A 20,818-nucleotide genomic window follows, 5' to 3' on the forward strand; every position below is an offset into this window, starting at 1 on the left:
AACTGTAGTTGACAAGTTTCAACTGAATTTTACAGTGTTGACACTTAAACTGTTACGACACCGCCCTCTGTACAAGAAAGCCAAGAAGGTGCATGCCAAAAATTCCAATATGGCCGAAATATGGGATTGACAGTTTGCATTTGTTTGTATTGTGGAAATTGAGTTTTTGGATGATTAAATTAATTTTTAAAGTTTAAAGTCAAGACTTGGGATTACTTGCCAAAGTAATTTTTGTTTGCTATTATATATTGTTGTTTATATGTTTGTTGTTCTAGTGAAAGTGTAGTTTGTGTTCATTTTATTGTGTTATCAGTTATCACTATTGTTATTGTTCCTTCATTGTACTATAATTTGTTGTTGGTTTTTTAACTTAAATTCTATTGCCTCTACAATATGCCGTCACACTTGTTGTTTGCCAAATTGTAAAAGCAATTTGGAGAAAGGCCCAAAAGTGTCCTTTCCTTTCCAAAAGACCCTGCTCGAACCCAACAGTGGTTGAAAGCTTTGAACTGGAATGATTTTACTCCAACACAATACTCAGTGGTAAGTACAATATGCTTTCTCATTCAGTAAACTTATTGCCTCTTACATACATAGGTATGTGAGTTAAATTTTGAGGCCGCCTGCATTTTGAGAGCAACAAAGGTTTACTCTGAAGAAACAGGACAGCTTTTAGAAGTTTCATTGGCACATTTACATTTTAAAAGAAAGGTCTTGGTAATAATATAAAACCCATTTACCAGTTTTGCTTACCTAGATTCAAGGATTTCCAAATTTTCTTTGATTGAGCAGTTTTTACACTAGTTTGTTGTACTTTCCAAGACAAAGGGTTCTAACCAAACTTGCTTTGGCTGGACTTTATTGGATATAAAAAGCCATATCTATACATATCTGGATCAGGAATGAAGCGTTCTTTGATTTTTCACTCACAACTTCTAATCAACTACACGAAAAAATTAAAAAAAACATATTTTCTACTGCATCTCCATAGGTTTGTGTACAAAAAAAAATTCGATAACGCCGCCATTAAAATGACATTCTAGGCTTTCTTGTAAAGAAGGCGGTGGTTACGATCATTTGAGTAGTGCTTTTACAATTTCAGATTTCCCAACTGTTCTAAGTGAAAGATGACATTTTTCGGGTCACATTACTGTTGTTGACAGGTGTCAATTTAACTTTACAGTGTTATCAGCTGCAAATTTCAACTCTAATCATGTGACGTTTTTACAATTTTCGCTTTTTTGACAGTTTATATTATATGATTGAATATGGCCTTAAAACCTGCTTAAGATTAAGACGTTTTTCGAAATCGATCTAGCAGTTTTCTCCATCAGTGACCTACAGAAGCGAAGGGCAAAATAATCTTTCTCATATACAGGTGTGGTAAATCCAAAACCGACCATAGGAAAACCGTGTAACTGACAGAGAAACATAGATAATTGCATGCGCGGGACCAAGACAGAATACGAAAAAAATATCAAGTAGGCCATATTTTCAGTGCGCTGTTGCCAAAATCCAAAATTTTGTTCTTGGATAATTCGATAGAAAACATTATAAATCTAGATCTCCATTTTAAATAGGAGGCCATGAAGACACACAATTTGACAGAAGTTCTGACAGTTTATTCAAGCTAGTGGTTCTCGAAGAAACATGGATATAGAGTAAAGGTGTATTTAGCAGAAGCTGACAAGGTGATTTACCTAATATTATAAAAAGGACTCTGGTAGAGATATTAATGAGCTGCTAATACTAAATAGCTTATGTTTCAGGTACCTTTATTTGCTTAATCTGGAGTTTGCTTATCATGGTTTGAAAGGGTCCAAATTTAAAAAGTCCCATTATCAATTGCTCTAAAAGACTCTGTACAAAAGGCGTTTGAAGCTGTGGTTATAATGGTGTTGTCAAAATCCATATGCAGAGTGTTGAAAAAACAAATTTCTAGTAAGTTTCAGGTAATATTAGAAAGATATAAGTTATGTCATACTAGATGAGACACTGGCCGCATTCTGGCCGTTTTTGACGTCACAATGACGTAAGTTGACAGTTGGTCAAATTATGCTTTTCCCAAATTACGTCATCGTGACGTGAAAACGAATACGACCACTGTGGATGTAAAAGTGACTTGTCAAGCACCAAGACCTAATATACCGAGTTATAATGTCAATTGACAAAAATCAGTGACCGCGAACAATACAAATTTACAAGTGTCCGACCGAATTGCATGGGAATGCGATATTTCCTTCTGGTTGCGTCGTGTGGGAGCGCGAGCCCACAGTGTAGGGCCACCCTAAATTGCACGCGGGGGCTCCCCGCGGGAGTTCTTTTTCTTTGCTCATCCGGCCCTGCCTATTCGGGAACTCCGTCGGCGTTCGAGGGCCTCGTTAGCGATTTGAGTTTTCTTGAAATGCTGATTCGCGACGAAGCAATTTGATCGGAAGTAATACGGTGTGTGAAATACGGATATTAAAGAATATATTACGAAGTGGGTCAAAATGAGAGAGCATTTTCAAGAATGTTCTATAAGTTGGTTGAGACGAGTTACTCATTTATTCTTCTGGTTGGCACCTAAAAGGTTTGTTGGGTTACGCAAACCCCAACAAGCAAAAGAAATTTGATTATGAAGAAATGAAATTAAGCATCAACAAAACTATGCAATAAAATCATATTTTTCTTCAGTCTGAAACCAGGAAAGAAAAGGCTGAAAAGGAAAACAGACCCTCCAGAGCAAAGTCGTGACAGCGGGAATTGGCAATTTGTCAGCAATTAAAACAAGACATCATTAAATCAGCAGCGCTGCCGAGATGGGCTTTGTTGGGTCACGTATGGGGGGCCGCATTCGAGTGCCACTCGACGCCCCCTTGCCGCTGCCCTCCCCGCTTTGGGGCTGATAGAGCATGCACGGCAGCCTGATGTCGCATCCTGCACTTTTTAAGTACAACGCAGGGAGAAATTGCGGCAGTGGTTTTCCATAACGTAACCTTCAATCTTAAATGTGATTACTATAGTTTATACGTTCCACCCTAAAAGTTATTGTTTCCTGCTACCCCCTGTTCTTTTCAGTGTTGCCAAGTTAAAAATATTTAATGGCGGTAGAATAATCAGTCAAAAAACGGTAGATCAAAATAATATAATTCTTTCATTTTACATTATTATACAGGGTTGTCAAAAATTCTAGTCATTGATTCTTGCTATAAAATCCGTACTTCTAAAATACATATTTTTCATTATTTTATTAATAATTGTTTTTTAAGCTTTGACATTATTGATAGATATCACGTGGTTTTAAAGGATAATTTAGCTAGGCAGCCACGTGACCATTGTCAAAAATCGTAAATCTCAAAAACACTCTTTATATCGAATACTGCAAGAAAACGTTTCTAAACTCTAATTTTTGTAACTTTAATGCATGGTTTGACAGTTTTGACGTTAGTGACAGTTGTCACGTGATTGTAGAACACTATTTAGCTAGACGGCCACGTGACAATTGTCAAAATAACTATCATAATTCTCAGAAACACGTTTTATATCAAATACTGCAAGAAAACGTTTATAAATCCAGATTTTTGCAACTTTTGAGCATGGTTTGGCAGTTTTGACGTTAGTGGCAGTTGTCACGTAATTTCAGAAGACTATTTAACTAGACTATGAAATGACAATTGTCAAAATAACTATTAAATCTCAGAAAATTGCCTTGTTTCGAAAACTGTGTTAAAATGTAATTCTTGTAAATTCTAGTCAAATTTTGACAATTCTGACAATAGTGACAGGCGTCACGTGGTTTTAGAGAATAATTTTGAGTAAGAAAATGACTGTTTTAAGCGTATTTTTAGAATCCTTATTAAATTTCCTATTCAAGAAATTGAAAAAGGATATGAAAAGTTTTACAACCAACATAATGGCAATAACGTAATTAAAAACGGTAGATTATATACAAAAAACAGGAGAACGGTAGAAGAATTACAAAAACGGTAGACCTGGCAACATTGGTTCTTTTCGAAAACATGGACAATTAAATTTGACTTACGGATTAAAATTCAAAGTACCTGAGTCAGACGATTCCTGACAAATCGTTATTGGGAATTTAGGGGAGGGCAGCTTGATCCGGTAACCTGGCAAAGCATCCCGAGGGTTGTTTTATTATGGAATAAGCCGGGTTTAGCTTCCAATAAAGTTTATATTTACCGGAATAATGGAATTACGGGAGTTTCCCTTCGTGCCACTTTAGTATAATATAGGAGCTGAATATTATTTCATCAAAGACTTGTTTTCAAATTAAAGTGGCGAATCATTGTTTGACACTATTTTCCGTGCAATGTTATATTAATACTGTCAATGAAAACTAAGTCTTTTATCGTTATAAAGTGTTGCAGTCAGCGAACTGGACAGAGCGAGAAAATCTAATTGTGGAGCCGTTGAAATGAAATAGTGCAACTCATGGTCGTCTTTCAAGAGATGTATAATTAACTATTTTTATTCTTTTGAAATCCCATCAAATTAATTCAGTTGTGACAGCGTATTCGATGCTGGACAAATAGAAAAAATAAAAAAACTTAACGATGCCGTGATATTGAATATGTAATTTAACGTAACGATGTTGACTGGCACGCCACCATTCTTCCATTATTATAAATTTGATGAATGAATTGTAAACGCGTGGTTTTTTTTCTACTTTGACAGGAGTTTGAGGAAGAGTTTCTGTCTGCTTATGCGAATCTACACGTGTGGTAAATCCAAAACCGACCATAGGACAACCGTGTAACGGACAGAGAAACGTAGGTAATTGCATGCGCGGGAGAAAGACAGAAAACGAACAAAATATCAAGTAGGCCATATTTTTAGTGCGCTGTTGCCAAACGCCATAAGTAAGTTTGTCGAGGGTATTGAATCTCCTTCACCTGTAGTATTTGCATTGATGGTAAAAGCAGGTTCACCATTATAGTCCGACTTACTAATTATTTACTATAGTACACACCTTTTTATCAAAACCTGATATTAACAAATGGAAAAACAATAAAACATTTATTGTGGAGAGAACCGGCTTAGCAAAACATATCTAGTGTCACAGTGTGCCATGCAAAACGCCTCCTCGCGGAGAAATTATCGTAATAGCGATCCAATCTGTCAAAACGTGACATCAAACAGTCCCATTGACATGTAAATGTAGATGTATAAGCGGCATTAGTTTTTAGGCTCCATGGAGCGCGCATACCTTTTTTGACGACACAATGACGTAATTTGACAGTTGATCAACTTATAGTTTTGCCAAATTACGTCATTGTGACGTCAAAAACGCTCTGTTCGTATGTGACCTTATTGCACGCGTTTCTAAAAAAGGCTAGCTAACTGGACCAAACTTTTGACTGTTTTTTTATTTTAATATAATTTCAAGCTTTAATAACCTTTTACCTGTAGCGGTAATAAATAATAATACTTGTAAATTTGACCAGTCATACGACTGTTGAGTGAATCAAATAAGCTGATCGAAATACGTCCTACGAACGACAAACAAAAGGTCGGATTTCAGCTGGTGGAGAATGTTAATTCCTGAATTGTTTCGTTAATTCGGCATGGAATGCAATAATAGCCCGTAACGGAACAGGGAAATAATCTCCTTCAAGGGCCACGGACTTTAAGCGTCGTAACGCCACTTGACCCGCGTCGCTACTTCGGTTACTTAGCAACAATTAATCACCGACCTATCGTTAGCATCGGCTTATACTGAAAGAGGGGAGTGGATTTGTAATATCGTGAATATAACCGTTTTAGGGTTGAACTTTCCAGGTGGATACGTGCAATTCGAGTGATGGGATTATCATGATCTAAAACAGGAGGTGGATAATGCCATTTTTATTAAATTTAACAATTTCTGAAACGTTTTCTTAAAAATTTTCAAAAACATTACAACTTTTAACAAATCCTATACAGCGTTTTCTACCGCATTTGTAACCCTCGTTCGGCAGGCCCACACCCTTCTCCGTGTGTCTTTTTTCCCGGGGCGTTAGTGTGACCAAACGATATATCCTGATAAATCTGCGATGTCACAACCAGACCCGGTCACCGTTTTATGGACCTGCTATCAATAAATATTCGCCACAGTGTCGGTAACAGTTTGATACTTTTATGTGACGTATTATAGCTGGAAGTTGCCAGCGATCGACGGTTTTGATGGATTTATTGTCAAAGGAATTCTCTGGCGTAAACGGTTCGATTTGTTTTGAAATTTCTTTGTTGCATCACAGCTTATTTTGATTCCAATTAAAAAACTGATTTTTCTGGATTACGAAATGAAGTCTGGATTAAAAAACTTACTAATTTATTCCCTTACCAAGCTATTCATAAGGGATGGGCAAATCTTTCTTTGGCTTCCTCAAGGGTGACGGAAGGCGTGTCGTTAATTTCCAATGTTTTATAAGTAGATAGGCGGATGTTAAGCCTCAAGTATTGCGACTATAATAGACCTTTTTTCATGAATTGTTTATCAATATACTTATGAAAGTCACATTAAAATGATAATCAACGTAAAATTTTTCTAAATGTTGTGCCAACATCATCCACAATATAATGAAAACAAAATATTACATTACAACCATATAAAACTCCAAAAGTGTTCATTGAATCAATATCAATAAAAAATGTCAACATTATTGTGGCATTTTAAAAAAGAAATTAGAAATTGAATTATTAGTTGAGTGAAAAGATAATAATATACAGGGTGACCCATCGATGGGTCATCCCCAAAAATACAGATCTTTTATTATTTTATTAATAATTGTTTTTTAAGCTTTGACATTATTGACAGATATCACGTGGTTTTAAAGGATAATTTAGCTAGGCAGCCACGTGACCATTGTCAAAAATCATAAATCTCAAAAACACTCTTCATATCGAATACTGCAAGAAGACGTTTCTAAACTCTAATTTTTGCAACTTTAGTGCATGGTTTGACAGTTTTGACGTTATTGACAGTTGTCACGTAATTTTAGAAGACTATTTAGCTAGACTATGAAGTGACAATTGTCAAAATAACTGTCATAATTCTCAGAAACACGTTTTATATCAAATACTGCAAGAAAACGTTTATAAATCCAGATTTTTGCAACTTTTGAGCGTGGTTTGACAATTTTGACATTAGTGACAGTTGTCACGTGATTGTAGAACACTATTTAACTAGACGGTCACGTGACAATTGTCAAAATAACTATCATAATTCTTAGAAACACGTTTGACTTGCCAGAAACATATTGTTTGTAATTTACCGGTCAAATTTTCCTGGTAATGTAAAATATTTACCCATCACTACGAGCTCGAGACTTTACTGTGACGTCAGGATCCATTCGCCGCCGGGAAACAAAATCAGCCAATCGAGCAATCCTTTACTGTTTACCGTCCTTGTCCTTTGCTAGTGTTTTTTTATTTTGTGAGGACATTTTTAAAATGTTTTGTTAATTTATATGAAAATGCCTGTCATGCAAATTATCCTTTTCTTTTTTTAATTTCAAAGCCCTCGTGATATTACCCCGGAAAGTTTTGCCTGCATATTTGTTGGAATCCATTTTTAGAGCACCTATACAAAATATGTACTATTATTTAATAAATTCGGTTATGATTTGTCATGTCATTGTTTTGCAATATACAAAACCTTTAGCTGAAAGTTGGTTAAGCCGTAAAGTGCACTTAACTGATTTTCGACTCTTTTGTGATGCGTTAAGACGGTTGACTACGAAGTCAACTTGTACAGACGTCATTCTGCTAAATCGTTCAGTAAAACGTACGGGACTCCTTAGGGCTTTACACATTTTCCGCGCGAACACTCCCGTTCCTTTTTTTTCCTTTGTTAAACAAAGACGTTGAGAAAAAAAATCGCAGATTTAACGCAGAGGGTACGTCACGTTACAATGAGGTCCGCGCGCATTTGTTCTTTGCTGCTGAGTTCAAGTGGTCGTTCGGCTTTAGCTACCTACGGCTACATGCAGTTGAAGTGGCCATTGTGCCCTACGAACCGCCAGCCACTCCACAAACTCCCCATTGTACGTTTCGGGGCACTAGACAATCTAAAAAATGCTCCACTTATTATCATGATAAAGGGCCTAATGCACTATTTATTCGTTTCATTGTGATCGCTGGTTGGTCCGGATTGTGCCCGCACTCACTCGCGTTCGGTTGGCTTCTTATATCGCACTGTCACCTGGACGCCGAATTTTCAAAATGGGTGCGTGTGTGTTTATTGTTATTTAAGAGAAGGGAATGTCACTAATATGTTTTTACTGAATAATTAATGATATTTTTCAAAAATACTAACACACAGTTAGTGTCCTGATTGGACAAATTATTTTCACAATTTTAATCTAAAATAAGCAAAAACGTACGAAAAGTACGAATCGTTTGCATCACAGGGTGCCCTAATCACTCAAACATGTGTAGCTTACTATTGCGGACATAGAAAACATTATAAATCTAGATTTACAGGTCAATGGAACTGTTTGAAGTCACGTTGTGACAGATCGGACAATTTCTCCGCGAGAGGGCGTTTTGCATGGCATACTAGATATGTTTTGCTAAGCCGGTTATATTTGGCACCGCCTACTATACTAGAAAGCCTAGAAGGTGCTTGTCAAAAATTCTACTATGGTGTCAATAGTGGTGACAGTTCGTATTGTGGAAATTGAGTTTTTTGAGGATTAGATGAATTTTACGGTCTAAAATCAAAACTTGAGGTTATTTTTGTTTGCTGCCGTTCATAAGTTTTTCAAGCCACATTGTAACAGCGATTCAGGAAAAAGCCCAACCGTGTCAGTTTTTTACTTTACAAAAAACCGGATCTAACTCAACAATGGTTGAACACTTTGAAGTAGGATGATTTTACTCCAACACTATACTCAATGGTAGGTACAAGTGCTTTCTAGTACAGTAAACTTATTAGGTACTTGTTACATGCACAGGTATGTGAGTTTCATTTTAAAGCATGACAATGTGAGAGCAACAAAAATAATTTTGAATGAATGGTCAAATAACATTACCAGTTTTGCTTACCTAGTTTCAAGGATTTACAGATTTTCTTACATTGAACAGTTTAAACTAGTTTGCTGTGTGTTGTACTTTCCAGGACAAATGATTTAAACAATTTGTTTAGGCTGGACTTGATTGTGTATAAAAAGCTCTATCTATACATATCTGGATCAAGAATGAACCTTTCGGGATTAGGAAACCTGCTGCATAAGGTTCATAATCTGACACCCTTGTATCACTCACAAAACTCACGAACAACACAAATATGCAACTTTTACTTTTAATACCTTTTAGCACTTTAGTGAACGATATTCAAATTTTAAATTCAAAATAGATGTCAATAGTGACAACAACAATGACAACTAGGAAATTGGTCGTTTTCTTTCGGATCTAAACGGGATATGATCCGTGTGGCGTGCATATAATTTTGTAAGACTTCGATTTTCAACTTGAAACGTATCGCACGTCTGTTTCGTGGGCGCCATTTTTGTCGCTAAGAAACCACGTTTCTTGAAACGGTGTTCAGAGAAATTTGGAGTTGACGACCGAATTCCGCAGCCGGTCGAGTGGAAATGTGGGGCCTCTAAGTGGAAACGTGGATTCCTAAAGGTCTACGGGGAATTGTCTTGTGCGGTGCACTTCCAGGAGGCGGAAAGGGTGAAAACCTAGGTCAAGACCACGTGGATGTGACAGTGACGGTTATAGTTTCCACGAGGAATGACTATATTTTTCACTCGGATCGTGCCTTTAAGGCGATTTTTAGTCCTATTTATGCAAGCGGGAGAGATGAGAGTTTCTCAGACGCACGCAAGTGCCTCTTCCGCGGATCTTTCGTAATCGTGAATCGCGTAATCGCGTTATTTAATCTGGCTGAACGTCTCACTGACGAGTGGCCATCGTAACCACAACACACACATAATTTTGTAATCATGAGGTCACGTGATTTTTAGAAAAAAATCAAGTGGTTCCCTCCGGCGGCGGATTCTATAACGAAATAGCTTTTGTTCAAATGTCAAATTTTGTGTCTTGTGTCTTCATGGCCTCCTAATTTAAGATGGAGATCTAGATTTAAAATGTTTTCTATGAAAGCGGAATCTCTGTACTTTGATAAATGATACTATTAGATATTAGCAGAGGTTAATTCGAAACATGTGTTTTATACTAGCCAAGTCCCTTACACCCTACAATAAAAACCACTCGATGCCTTAAAAAAAGAACGTTTATTACTAGATTTTAAGGAAAACGTTCTACTACCACAACTCATCTCTTAATAGCATTCGCGACAATTTTTAGCGTCTATAACTGTATCTGTTGTTCGGATCGGTAACGTAACGATCCCTATATGGACCTGGTCGTCTTTGATCCTGCTCATTTTGTCCTTGGTTCCTATTATTAAATTGGTTCTGTTGATACGGGCGCCCTCTGTTATTGTAGCTATTGCCTTGGCTGTAACCCTCTCTAGAGTTGTAGTTGCTCTGGCTGTTGTAGTTGCCTCCTTGACCGCGGTTGTAGTTAGATTGGAAACCGCCTCGTCGATTATCGTGAGATCTGTTATAATCTGAAACAAAAAGTTGATTATAACTTGTACCACTTTAACAAACAAACCTAACCTAATAAATTTGTTCTTTTGTTACCTAAACCGAAAATTATTTGCTTAACGAGCAAAGCGAGGGCGGACTCGAGGGCAAGTCCCAAATATGACTTGCAATAAAAGGGTCGGACTCAATAAGCGACGAATTTAAAACCGATTTAATTGCAACGAAGCTCCGAATTGCGAGACGCGTGCCCCATACAAACTGCACGTGACTTTTTGCTTTATAAGTAAACAACGAATATGCCGTGGATTATACAGTAGTTATTGGCAAACGTTATGCTGTGAGTTAATAAAATAAGCAAAACGTCTGAATAATATTTTGATGATTCCTAAATTGGATTTTTAAGTAGCAAAAAGTTGTTAAATTAATAAGGCAAAAAATATCTATTCTTTTTAAGATTTTTTTTTTTGCGCAAATTCCCCCAGTCCCGACAGTGATTGTCTCAACAAGTGTAGTAAGACCACCAAGCACCTACCAAGTGTTTGTAAGAATCTTGTATTGCGAATCTTCAGATTATTTACTTCCTTGTACAATAATAGTAATAATACATTAACCCCGAATGGCTAGAGCTAACACAAATCGAATTTTGTAATTGCCAAAACACTGACCACAGCAAATAGCTGGATAAGTCCTGGGGGAAATCCAATTAGAGCGACTCGTGCGTAAAATTGGTCGCATTAACGATGGTCAGATTATTCGAGAAAACTGTTCAATTTGGACAAAACAGGTTGATACAACTTAATATAACTGAGAAGTAAATTTATTTTTTTACAATCACGTCCAGAATTTACTCAATTACTGCAATGACTATGTTTGAACAGAAAAATTCAGTAAAACCAACTTTAAAAATAGTTTGCGGCCGGACAAAGCCTTTGCACGGACCAGTCAATCCGACACCGCCAAACCACTTGTGTGCAAATTGAATCCCGAAATATTCCGGAAGGAATGCCCCCGGCTATTGTCCGGTGCAGATTGAAATCCTTTGTGGAAAACCGAATAAGGGTAGTTTGAAGTTTTGGACGTACATTTGAGACGAGACACAAGTGTTATCGAAAGAGGTTTGAAAGTTGCGTGAACAAAACTTTGAAATATCTATCAACTCAAGATTAGTTGGAAATCTAAATCGAGTCAAATATCTGATAAAGTCAGTTACTTATTAGAAAAACTATTAAAAAATCTTACCTCTCCTATCTAGCCATAAAATATTCTGGTAGAACAAAAAGTTAGTTGTATTACACTTCTTTGGCATTTGGAGTGAAACTGGTTCAATTAAAGACACAAATTCAAGCAAACGAGAAATGACGTTAAACACTTTCAGGTTATGTGTTTGATGTATATTTTCCTTTATGTGAAACTTCTTGCTTTGTTAAGCAATTCTGAACTTATAAAGACAAACAGTATCAGTAGTTGAAAGATTTGATTCATTAAGCTTGTATTTAAAAAAAATTAAAGGTGAATTTGAAAAGTGATAACGGGTGTTCAATAATTGTTATGGTTGATAAGTTCGTATATGGTTTGAAATCAAACCGGCGGATTGACAGCTGTCATATAATAATTGTTTGCAACGTTATCTAAGACATACGCTTTTTGTGACAATTGCCATCCATAGGCGACCTGACCATAACAATTATTGAACACCCGTTAGTTAAGACTTGTAAATTTAAATAAACGAAACTTTACTGAAAAACTGTTGACCAGCAAGTTTTTTCTCAAAACACGCTGTTTGCTCTTAATACAGCATTTTTTTGACAAACCAGTTCTCGTCAAAAATCTTATAGCGACTCAAATTAGGCGTACGAGTGCTGGTGACAAGCGTACAAAGGCGTCAATTACGCGCGTCGCAAGCGTCGGCGGACGTCGTCGTCATCGCATTCAGCATTGTCGTCCCCTCGTCACGCCCGCAAACAATGCCGGCCGACACAATGCGGGGTCTGCCGGAACCGATTAGTTTGTCAAAACAGAAATTATTAATGTACAATGCGAAGGGGCGGTGCAGTTGACACAATAATATCTTCCAAGTTATGAGACCTGAAAGTTCCCCCTCTTTCTCCTTGTTAATTTAGCAAAGATGTAAAGTGGTTTGTTTCTTATTATTATAAGCTATTTTACCACCGCCTACTAGACTAGAAAGCCTAGAAGGTGCTTGTCAAAAATTCCAATATGGCGGAAATAGTAGTGACAGTTTGTATTGTGGAAATTGAGTTTTTTGAGGATTAGATGCATTTTTGCGGTTTAAAATCAAGACTTGAGGTTATTTGCGTGTTATTCTTATTTGCTGCCGTTCATAAGTTTTTCAAGCCACATTGTAACAGCAATTCAGGAAAAAGCCCAACCGTGTCAGTTTTTTTAGTTTACAAAAAACCGGATCTAATTTCATTTCACTCCAACACTATACTCAATGGTGAGTACGAGTGCTTTCCAGTACAGTAAACTTATTAGGTTCTTGTTACATGCGCAGGTAGAGCTCGAATCAGCTAAGAAAAGGCCACAGGCGTCATCAAACGATGATGTCACGATCTCTGTACGTCTCGCTTTAAATATTGCTGCTCTCGTTACTTTCCAAGTTGTTGCAGCCAGTCAGTGGCGTGCTATTACTTTATCAGTAAAATGAAACATTTTCGTCGTTTTTAATAAAGAAAATAAAAGACAACAAGTTTTTCAAAGGAATGGAAACTCCTTCTGCTTCTTTCTTCATAAATTGTAAGACGTTACTGACGATTTTACGGCCTTGGCTGTATATGATAACACCTTTCTTTCCAACCTTTTTGAAAGACATTTTGACAAAATAACGTTTTTTATTCATAACACTATGTGAACTTCAACTGCGACCATCAACAATACAACCAAAACACCAGACTAAAACGGAACCTAACCTAACCCCCTAAGTCTCCCTGTCCGCCACTACATTTTATTAAACTTGGCAACACCGTTTAGAGTGCCGGCTAGTAAAAGCATATAAAAAGGTCCAAATGTCCCTGGCCGCTGCCGCATCTGTTTTAATTGTGTCCAAGTAAAAACCGTACTACGTTGCCAAGTGGCTTTTTGACCGCTTAACAATATATTTTCGGGAATATTTTAATAGGACGCCTCTGATTATATCTAATGCGACGGCAACTGTAGAAGGAGAAAGAAATAGTTTTAAAAACTGCGTCATTGATGATGCGGTGGCCTTTTCTCATCTGATTCGAGCTCTATGTGAGTTTCATTTTAAAGCATCCTTCATTGTGAAAGTAACAAAAATAATTTTGAATGAATGTTCTTGGTAATAACATAAGAACCATTTACCAGTTTTGCTTACGTAGTTTCAAGGATTTACAGATTTTTTTTCGATTTTTCAGTCACAACTTGCAATCAACTACACGAAATAATTTCAAAAAAACATATTTCTTACTACATCCGAATATGTTTGTGTATAAAACGAAAACCGCTAACGCCGCCATTAAAAGTGACATTTTAGGCTTTACAGTATAGAGGGCGGTGATTTTACCTACACTACTTATTGTATACATTACAAAAGAAAAACTCACAGAGAAACATTGATTATTGTATGCACGAGACAAAGACAGAAAACCTAATAAAAATGCTAGTGGGCGAAAACTTGGGGCAGTGTTGTCAGTGTTTACTGTTTGGTTTGATTTCTGAATTTATTTTTAAATCTAATGTATGACGTGGTGTAGCTGTTTAGCATTCCGGTAATTTAGATTGCCGTTGTGTTGTGTATTGCGACAACACTCTAATGCCTGTAATCTGTCAAAAGTAAATAAATTCTATACTCAAAATATAACCAAAAGTGGTAAACACCGACTAGACTTTTAAGTTTTCTGAAGGGAAATTGTAAACTGCGTTTTCTGTCTTTTATCAATGATTTCTCTGTCCTGTATAGCACACTACAATATGATTTGCTGAAAATGTAATAGAAAATATTCATATAAATGTTAATAATTCAATATAAATTTCTGCAAATATATAGCATGACATAATTATGACGAAGAATTTTAGTGAACTTACCAGGTCTGCCTCCGTAATTTCTGTTTCTGTTTGTGTCCAGATTCGTAGGAGGGGGAATATTGGCGTACTCTCTTCTGCTGTCATTTCTGGGCGTGTAATGGCCTAACATTCTATGCCCTGCCGTATCAACTGAAGCTCTGCAATTAATAACGTACTAGAGTTCTTAGCAAAATTATTATCAGATGATCCGAATAAATTTTTCGTATTTAATGAGCTTCCCTGTATAGTAAACACACTTACCTTTGAGTGGCAGGCGCCATCCCAATCTGAGCTCTCCAATGTCGATTCGCCTGGGGATCTAAATCAGTAGGTTTCAACACTCTGGGTGGTTCTTTAGCGCCTTTAAGTTTCTTGGCGGGGAAAACAAATCCTTTTGTATACTTTGGATCTCTGAACCTAACCGTGACCACGATGTTGCCGTAAATCATCGGCAAACCCTTTACTGGTGATGCCAACGAGCTGCTGAAGAAGCAACCGGAATAAGAATACGGCAAAACATTTATAATTTTGGATTGCAAACCTTTCCTTAGAAACACAACTTTCCGATATTAGAACGGTGCCTCGCATTCCTTGAATGGCAACGGCACACTCGGCTTCCATGTCGATTTTTTGATTGTACAGCCCGTTTAACAATTGGTATCCTTCGTTTTTGGAGGACACGTAGAGTCGGTCGTCGCCTCTAAGATTCCGTCTCTTTTCCGCTTCCGTTAACTGACCGTAGTACGGTTTTAAGGCATCGAACAATCTTTGTTCCTCCACGAACGGCAACAGTGCGACGCCCTGCCAAGCGTACTTTTTACCGTTCAAGTCAATTTTAAAGTCCGTTGGATAAAAATCGATTATAGGGGAGTCCTAGAAAATAAATTAGACCTAGAAGTTTGTTTTTGATTTTTTGTTGCTGCAAAAAGTGTACAGTACAGTTTCTAAAATTAAGCACTGTTTTCAATATGAAAGCTAGCTTGTTTATAGCTTATTTTAAAGAGAAAACAAAGTCTTTTTAATAATGTAAGAAAAAGTTACAACTTTATGTGTCAACTCAAAAAACAATGAGTTTAATCAAGAAGAAAAACGTTGGAGAGCAAAAAAATCAAAGGTATTTTTACAAGAGAACAGAATTTGTACGTTCTGCTCCAGACAAGGAGTTTTTGATGTTAAAAGTGGCCTTTCTAATTGGAATTGGAGGAGCCTGCCGAACCAATGAACTAACCAAGATGACCACGGAAGATGTTGACGTTTTAGAGGACAAGCTGATTGTTACTATTCCCGACTCCAAAACCCACAAAAACCGGACGTTCGCGATAGTATCTGAGGGCGAAGTCAATATTGTGCTTCTATTTAAAAAGTATGCAATGTTAAGACCAGCCCATGTTACTCACCGAAGATTGTTTCTATTATAAAGAAAAGGAAAATGTAAAGTACTGCCCTGCGGCATTCATTTCTTCGCTAAACTACCTCAAAAAATAGCTGAGTATCTTTCACTTGAAAATCCTAATATGTATACTGATCACTGCGAAAGATTTTCGGCAAATTTTCTTGTTAATGCTGGAGGGGATATATTGGATTTACTTGGTGTGTGATCTAGAAGAAAGTGTGTCCAAGAAAGTTTCCATTGCTGGCAAAATTCAAATCGGCGATGTCTCCGGCAGTGGATTAAGCCCTAGGGAAACGGATGAAATGAAGAGGAATGCATACTCGGTCATTAATCAGTCTTCAGAAGACATAAATATGATCGTGGACTCCAAAGGCAGTGCATTGCCAATTCCCATTTGGAATATGTCAAGGACAAGAAAACTGCTTATGGAATGTGGAAGGCTTTGGAAGCTGTGTTTCAGCGCAAAGGAATTGCAAGTCAATTATTTTTGAGGAAAAAGCTATTATCAATAAAACTATCTCAAGGTGACTTGTTGGAAACTTGTTTTGTAAACTTTGAGGAGACCATTCGTGAGTTAAAGTCAGTGGGTGCCAAATTAGAAGAAACTGACATTGTTTGCCTCACACTATGTCACTCACATTAGAGTTTGTTAAAGGGAAATTGTTAGATCAGGAAGTCAAGAGAATGAATCAAAATGATAGTTATGTGAATGCAAATTCAAGTTCAGCTTTTAATACTTGTGGAAAGGGATCAGAAAAACCTCATGGAAATTATATGAAAAGAGTGCATAGTTGGACTGAAGGGAATGCTCATAATATGGGTCAGAGACAACATTTTAAATTCAACTGTTATAACTGTGGGAAGGCTGGACATAAAAGGTCAAATTGCTGGAAAAACAACAATAGGGGTTCTCGACAAGGTCATAATGCGGACAGAGCTGACCAGGACAAAGAAGAGGAGGATGGTTTTGCATTCCTGACCTCTGCATGCATGGTAACCAGTGAAGAGGGAACACAGTGGACAGAACACAATTAACGAAGTTACCTATTGAGTAAAATTTAAACAAACACCCTGTACACACTATATAATTAACACTTACCGGGTCAGACATTAATTCAGCAAAAGGTTCGGGAACATGCTTACAACTCGCTGCCGGAAATACACCCATTAACTGCTCCAGTGGGTTAAACTGTAACAGAAATGTATTACAGTTTTACATTTTAGTGAGACTAACCAAAAAAATTACAGGTTTAGTGTCAGCTTCAAAATCAGTACTCAGTCCGGCAATATTGCAAAAATCAGAAGCAAACGGAGCGTAATGATACGGATAGTACCATTTCCATGAAGCACATCCTTGGTAGTAGTACTTGAGTACCCAGCACAAACCTCGGACGTAATGAAGGGCGACTGCGTATCTACATGTAATAATTAATTGGTTAAATTTTGTTAAAACTGGATAAACTTAAAAAAACTACCTGAATTCAAGATTATCAGCAGCAACGTCAAACTTCGATTCATAATATCGATCTTTAAATCCGTCTTCCCACAGCCGGACCTCGTCGTGAGCCTGATCATCGTCACTTTCACCGTCCGGCTCGACAGCGTCATGTTTGCGTTTTTCACCCTGTGGCCCAACTACAAGAAATTAAATTAAAAAAAGAAATAACGTTAATAAGAATACTGGATTCTGTTTATTAATTAACAAAAAACAAATTCCTTGAATATCTGTTTTAAACTTACTTGAATTATCATCACCTTCTTTCTTAAACATGGATTCCAGTCCAGCTCTGGGATTTACACTTTGCAGCTGAGATGCAGTCTGTGATTGAGAGTGCATTCCTGCTTTTCTTATATTAAATGCTTCCTGTCTTGCATTTACCACTGAACTTTGTTGTCCAATAGCCTGAAATGAAATTGTGTACTTGCTAAACTTTGAAAAAGAGAACATGAACACAACAAACATACTCTTGGAGCAAACTGGGTATTGTTTAACAATCCAAAATTGGGTTTATACTGATTAAAGCCATCAGATCTGCGTTTTTTTGCCTTCTCTCTACTTTTAAATGCAACTTCCTTCTGTTGCCTGGTTTTGAAAATTTCATCTTCAACTTTACCTAGTTCCAACATTATCATTTGCACTCTTTCCAAGTTTACGTCACCGCTGTCAGTTAAGTAGCCCTGCAATTTGATATTTAAAGTTGATTGTCACAAAACTGCCTGAATCGCATACCCCAGTTTTGTAAACGCAATCTTTGTACAGTCTGATCAGTCGGTCTATGGCATTTTCGCGAATTTCCAAACTGGGCAAATGAGGTAAAAAGTCGTTTCCCACAAAGAAACACATAAACACCCAGTCATCTAACACTCTATCAAATTCATACTTGAAAGGCAAATTTGGCATTGCTAATTCCCTTTCTAAATATTCCCTGAGTACGTTCAGTCGGACAAATATAAAATCAGTTTCGGCGCTGAATGGCTGATCTGGTTCTTGGCCATGCTCACTTCTAACGCCTCCAATACAGTCTTTCATTTCATGACCTATCAATTTTCACTTAGTACACATAAATAAACGTACCAAAATGAATACTAAAACTCCTCTTGGGGGAATTAGTAGACATTACAAGGCGTTAAATTATTATTTTGAAGCCCTCTCCACTAACCAATTAACTTTTAAACGTCAATGGAAAGCTCATTTCATTGACAATCAATTGACATATTAAAGTTTATAAAAGGTGTTACAAATAAGCGTGTTATGTACCGTTTAGTGACAGGAGGCAGCAGAAACACTTTTCAGGGCTAACTTGACTAAAAATTAGGAAAAAAAACGATCACAATACATGTAGGTCTACCAGGAAGCCTACCAAGGTTGGAAATTTCTTGAAAAACTGATTTTGCAAATGACAGTAATTTTTGTAAAGGTCAAGTTTGCCTGAAACACTGCCACTACCCTAGTGAGTTTTGTATTTTGCGAAAGTCAGTCTTAATGATTCCTTTGTACAGGGTCTTTCACTGGGGACTGACCAACCCCCTTTTTCTGACTTTCCTGTATGTAATTAAAAAAACTGAAATAGCCATTTAATTTAAAAAGTTGAATTCAAAAATGACCACAAAATTTTAATTTTTTTTTCTTTTATTTCTTAATATTTTTTTTTTGGTTTGTAGGTAAAAAGTGTATTATCTTCAAGAGAAACAAAAAAAGAGAATCACTTAAACAAAACTGTCTCTGCTCTAGAAGTTTATTACATGGGAGTTATTTTCATGTATTTTCTACATTATACTTTAACATTTGGTAGGACATAACTATTATGTTAGATGATGTGAAAACTGAAATAAATACCTAAAAGCAGAGATTGTCAAACATAGTGAGAAACAGATAGAGAATGAATGAAGCACCATTATTTTAATACAATTTTCTATAATTTAAGTTAACTGCAGTGACAACATAGTAAAAAGGTACCTAATAGTTTATGGTGGTAATATAACCCATGGACTTAAAATATAAGTCCACTACATCATCATACCAGTATGACCTGTTGAAGGGTTGAAGCTATAGCTACTTTTCATTTTAAAGCCTTAAAACCACACTAGCCAATTAAGATGTCAATATGATCTGAGCAACAGTTTTTCAGTAATTAAATATGATATACTTACCAAGTTGACCACAAATTTCACATGGTCTTGGTTTATTAGGCTTAAACTCCTCCCTAATAATGGTAAAATTAGGTTCATGTGTAGCCAAACCTAACATAATCAAATCAGCATCAGCTCCACATAACACATGTTGAGTGTTAGGATCATGATCAGGCTGTGCCCTTTGTCTTCTAATATAATCCATAATTTTATGCTCACCCTCACCAGGGACATTTGCATCAGATAGAATAACTTTTATACCTTTCCAACCAGGATTATTATTCAACCTGTCATGGATGTAGTAGTGTAAGCAATCAGATAGACGCGCCATGAATGGGGTGCCTGGGGTAATACAATTTGAGTCAAAATGCTCTTCTTTAGGTTTTTCAGGTGGCAGTACACAACCCTTCAGTAACAACTCTGCTCTTATCCTGTTTATTTCATTAATTTTTTCAACTGTCTCTTTAGAAGCTCTAAAACGTCTGGACCGTTGTTGATTCATTTTAGCTCTAGGGGCCACACCATCTATAGCCATATACAGCAGTTTTCTTGGTCGAACAATATTAAATAGCCTGTCAATGCATTCAAAAATGGCAATCATCATTTCATCTTCGTTTTTAGGTGCCGGACGATCCTCTGGATGTGTGCAAGGATGTATGATGCCATTCATGTCAAGATATAAATTATCAAACTCCACTCCATTAGGATTTGGTTCTGAAGAGTCAAGAGGTATTTTAGTTCCATTTATGTCAACCGCCTAAAAAGTAATATAGAATACGATTATTAGACTTAATTCTTTGCTATTAAATTATTATTATTTACCTTTTGCTCTACACAGTGCACAATAACTGAAGGATACTTTCTACTTAACCATCTAAAAAATGCTGGCACCCCCATTGCAATAGAGTGTAGATAACTATTTAACACAAACGCCAATACTTAAGTGTAAGTTATGTTACATGCATTTTATAAGTTTTTTTTTGTTTTTACAATTTTTTAACACAAACTTTGAAAATTGTGACAAAAAATGGTATGGAAAATAAAGCAAATGCAGTTGTGAAACGTGACAACTTTTCTGTCAGCTGATTGACAGGAAAATGACTGAAGACTGAAAGTGTCAATAGTGGTTAGTGGGTTTGGACATTTTTGACAGCAATTGTAGTGACGTAACGTGTAACGTGTCAACTTTTTGTTTACTTACACCTTA

At 36.7% G+C, this 20,818-nt stretch overlaps 2 protein-coding genes and 1 long non-coding RNA gene across 4 annotated transcripts in view; 1 reads left to right on the plus strand and 2 right to left on the minus strand.

The window, feature by feature from the left end:
- The window catches only part of LOC145724771 (uncharacterized), a 14,283-nt gene extending 4,955 nt beyond the window's left edge, over positions 1 to 9,328 (minus strand). The window contains exon 1 of the long non-coding RNA XR_014177081.1: positions 9,031 to 9,328. This is a non-coding gene — a long non-coding RNA (uncharacterized LOC145724771). The remainder of the gene's footprint in view (positions 1 to 9,030) is intronic.
- Dpm1 (Dolichyl-phosphate mannosyltransferase subunit 1) overlaps positions 1 to 20,818 on the plus strand; it is a 48,293-nt gene that overhangs the window by 26,462 nt on the left and 1,013 nt on the right. The gene's annotated exons all lie outside the window — the stretch shown is intronic.
- Positions 10,208 to 20,701, minus strand: Rat1 (5'-3' exoribonuclease 2 Rat1). 2 transcript variants are annotated; one of them, XM_081974172.1, is made up of 12 exons: positions 20,434 to 20,701; positions 19,633 to 20,368; positions 18,212 to 18,519; positions 17,947 to 18,159; positions 17,722 to 17,884; positions 17,457 to 17,616; positions 17,228 to 17,396; positions 17,081 to 17,170; positions 15,130 to 15,461; positions 14,850 to 15,068; positions 14,610 to 14,746; positions 10,208 to 10,564 (listed from the first exon to the last, which is right to left on the minus strand). In XM_081974172.1, the coding sequence occupies exons 1-12, from the start codon at positions 20,506 to 20,508 to the stop codon at positions 10,296 to 10,298; spliced, it is 2,871 nt and encodes a 956-aa protein (XP_081830298.1). In that variant the 5' UTR covers positions 20,509 to 20,701; the 3' UTR covers positions 10,208 to 10,295. The 2 variants fall into 2 exon arrangements, with proteins under 2 accessions (XP_081830298.1, XP_081830297.1); XM_081974171.1 differs by having other exon boundaries at positions 14,850 to 15,071; positions 20,434 to 20,700.

This window comes from Ips typographus, linkage group LG2 (genome assembly GCF_016097725.1).
Source record: "Ips typographus isolate SLU linkage group LG2, UJ_Ityp_2.0, whole genome shotgun sequence".
Taxonomy (NCBI): domain Eukaryota; kingdom Metazoa; phylum Arthropoda; class Insecta; order Coleoptera; family Curculionidae; genus Ips; species Ips typographus.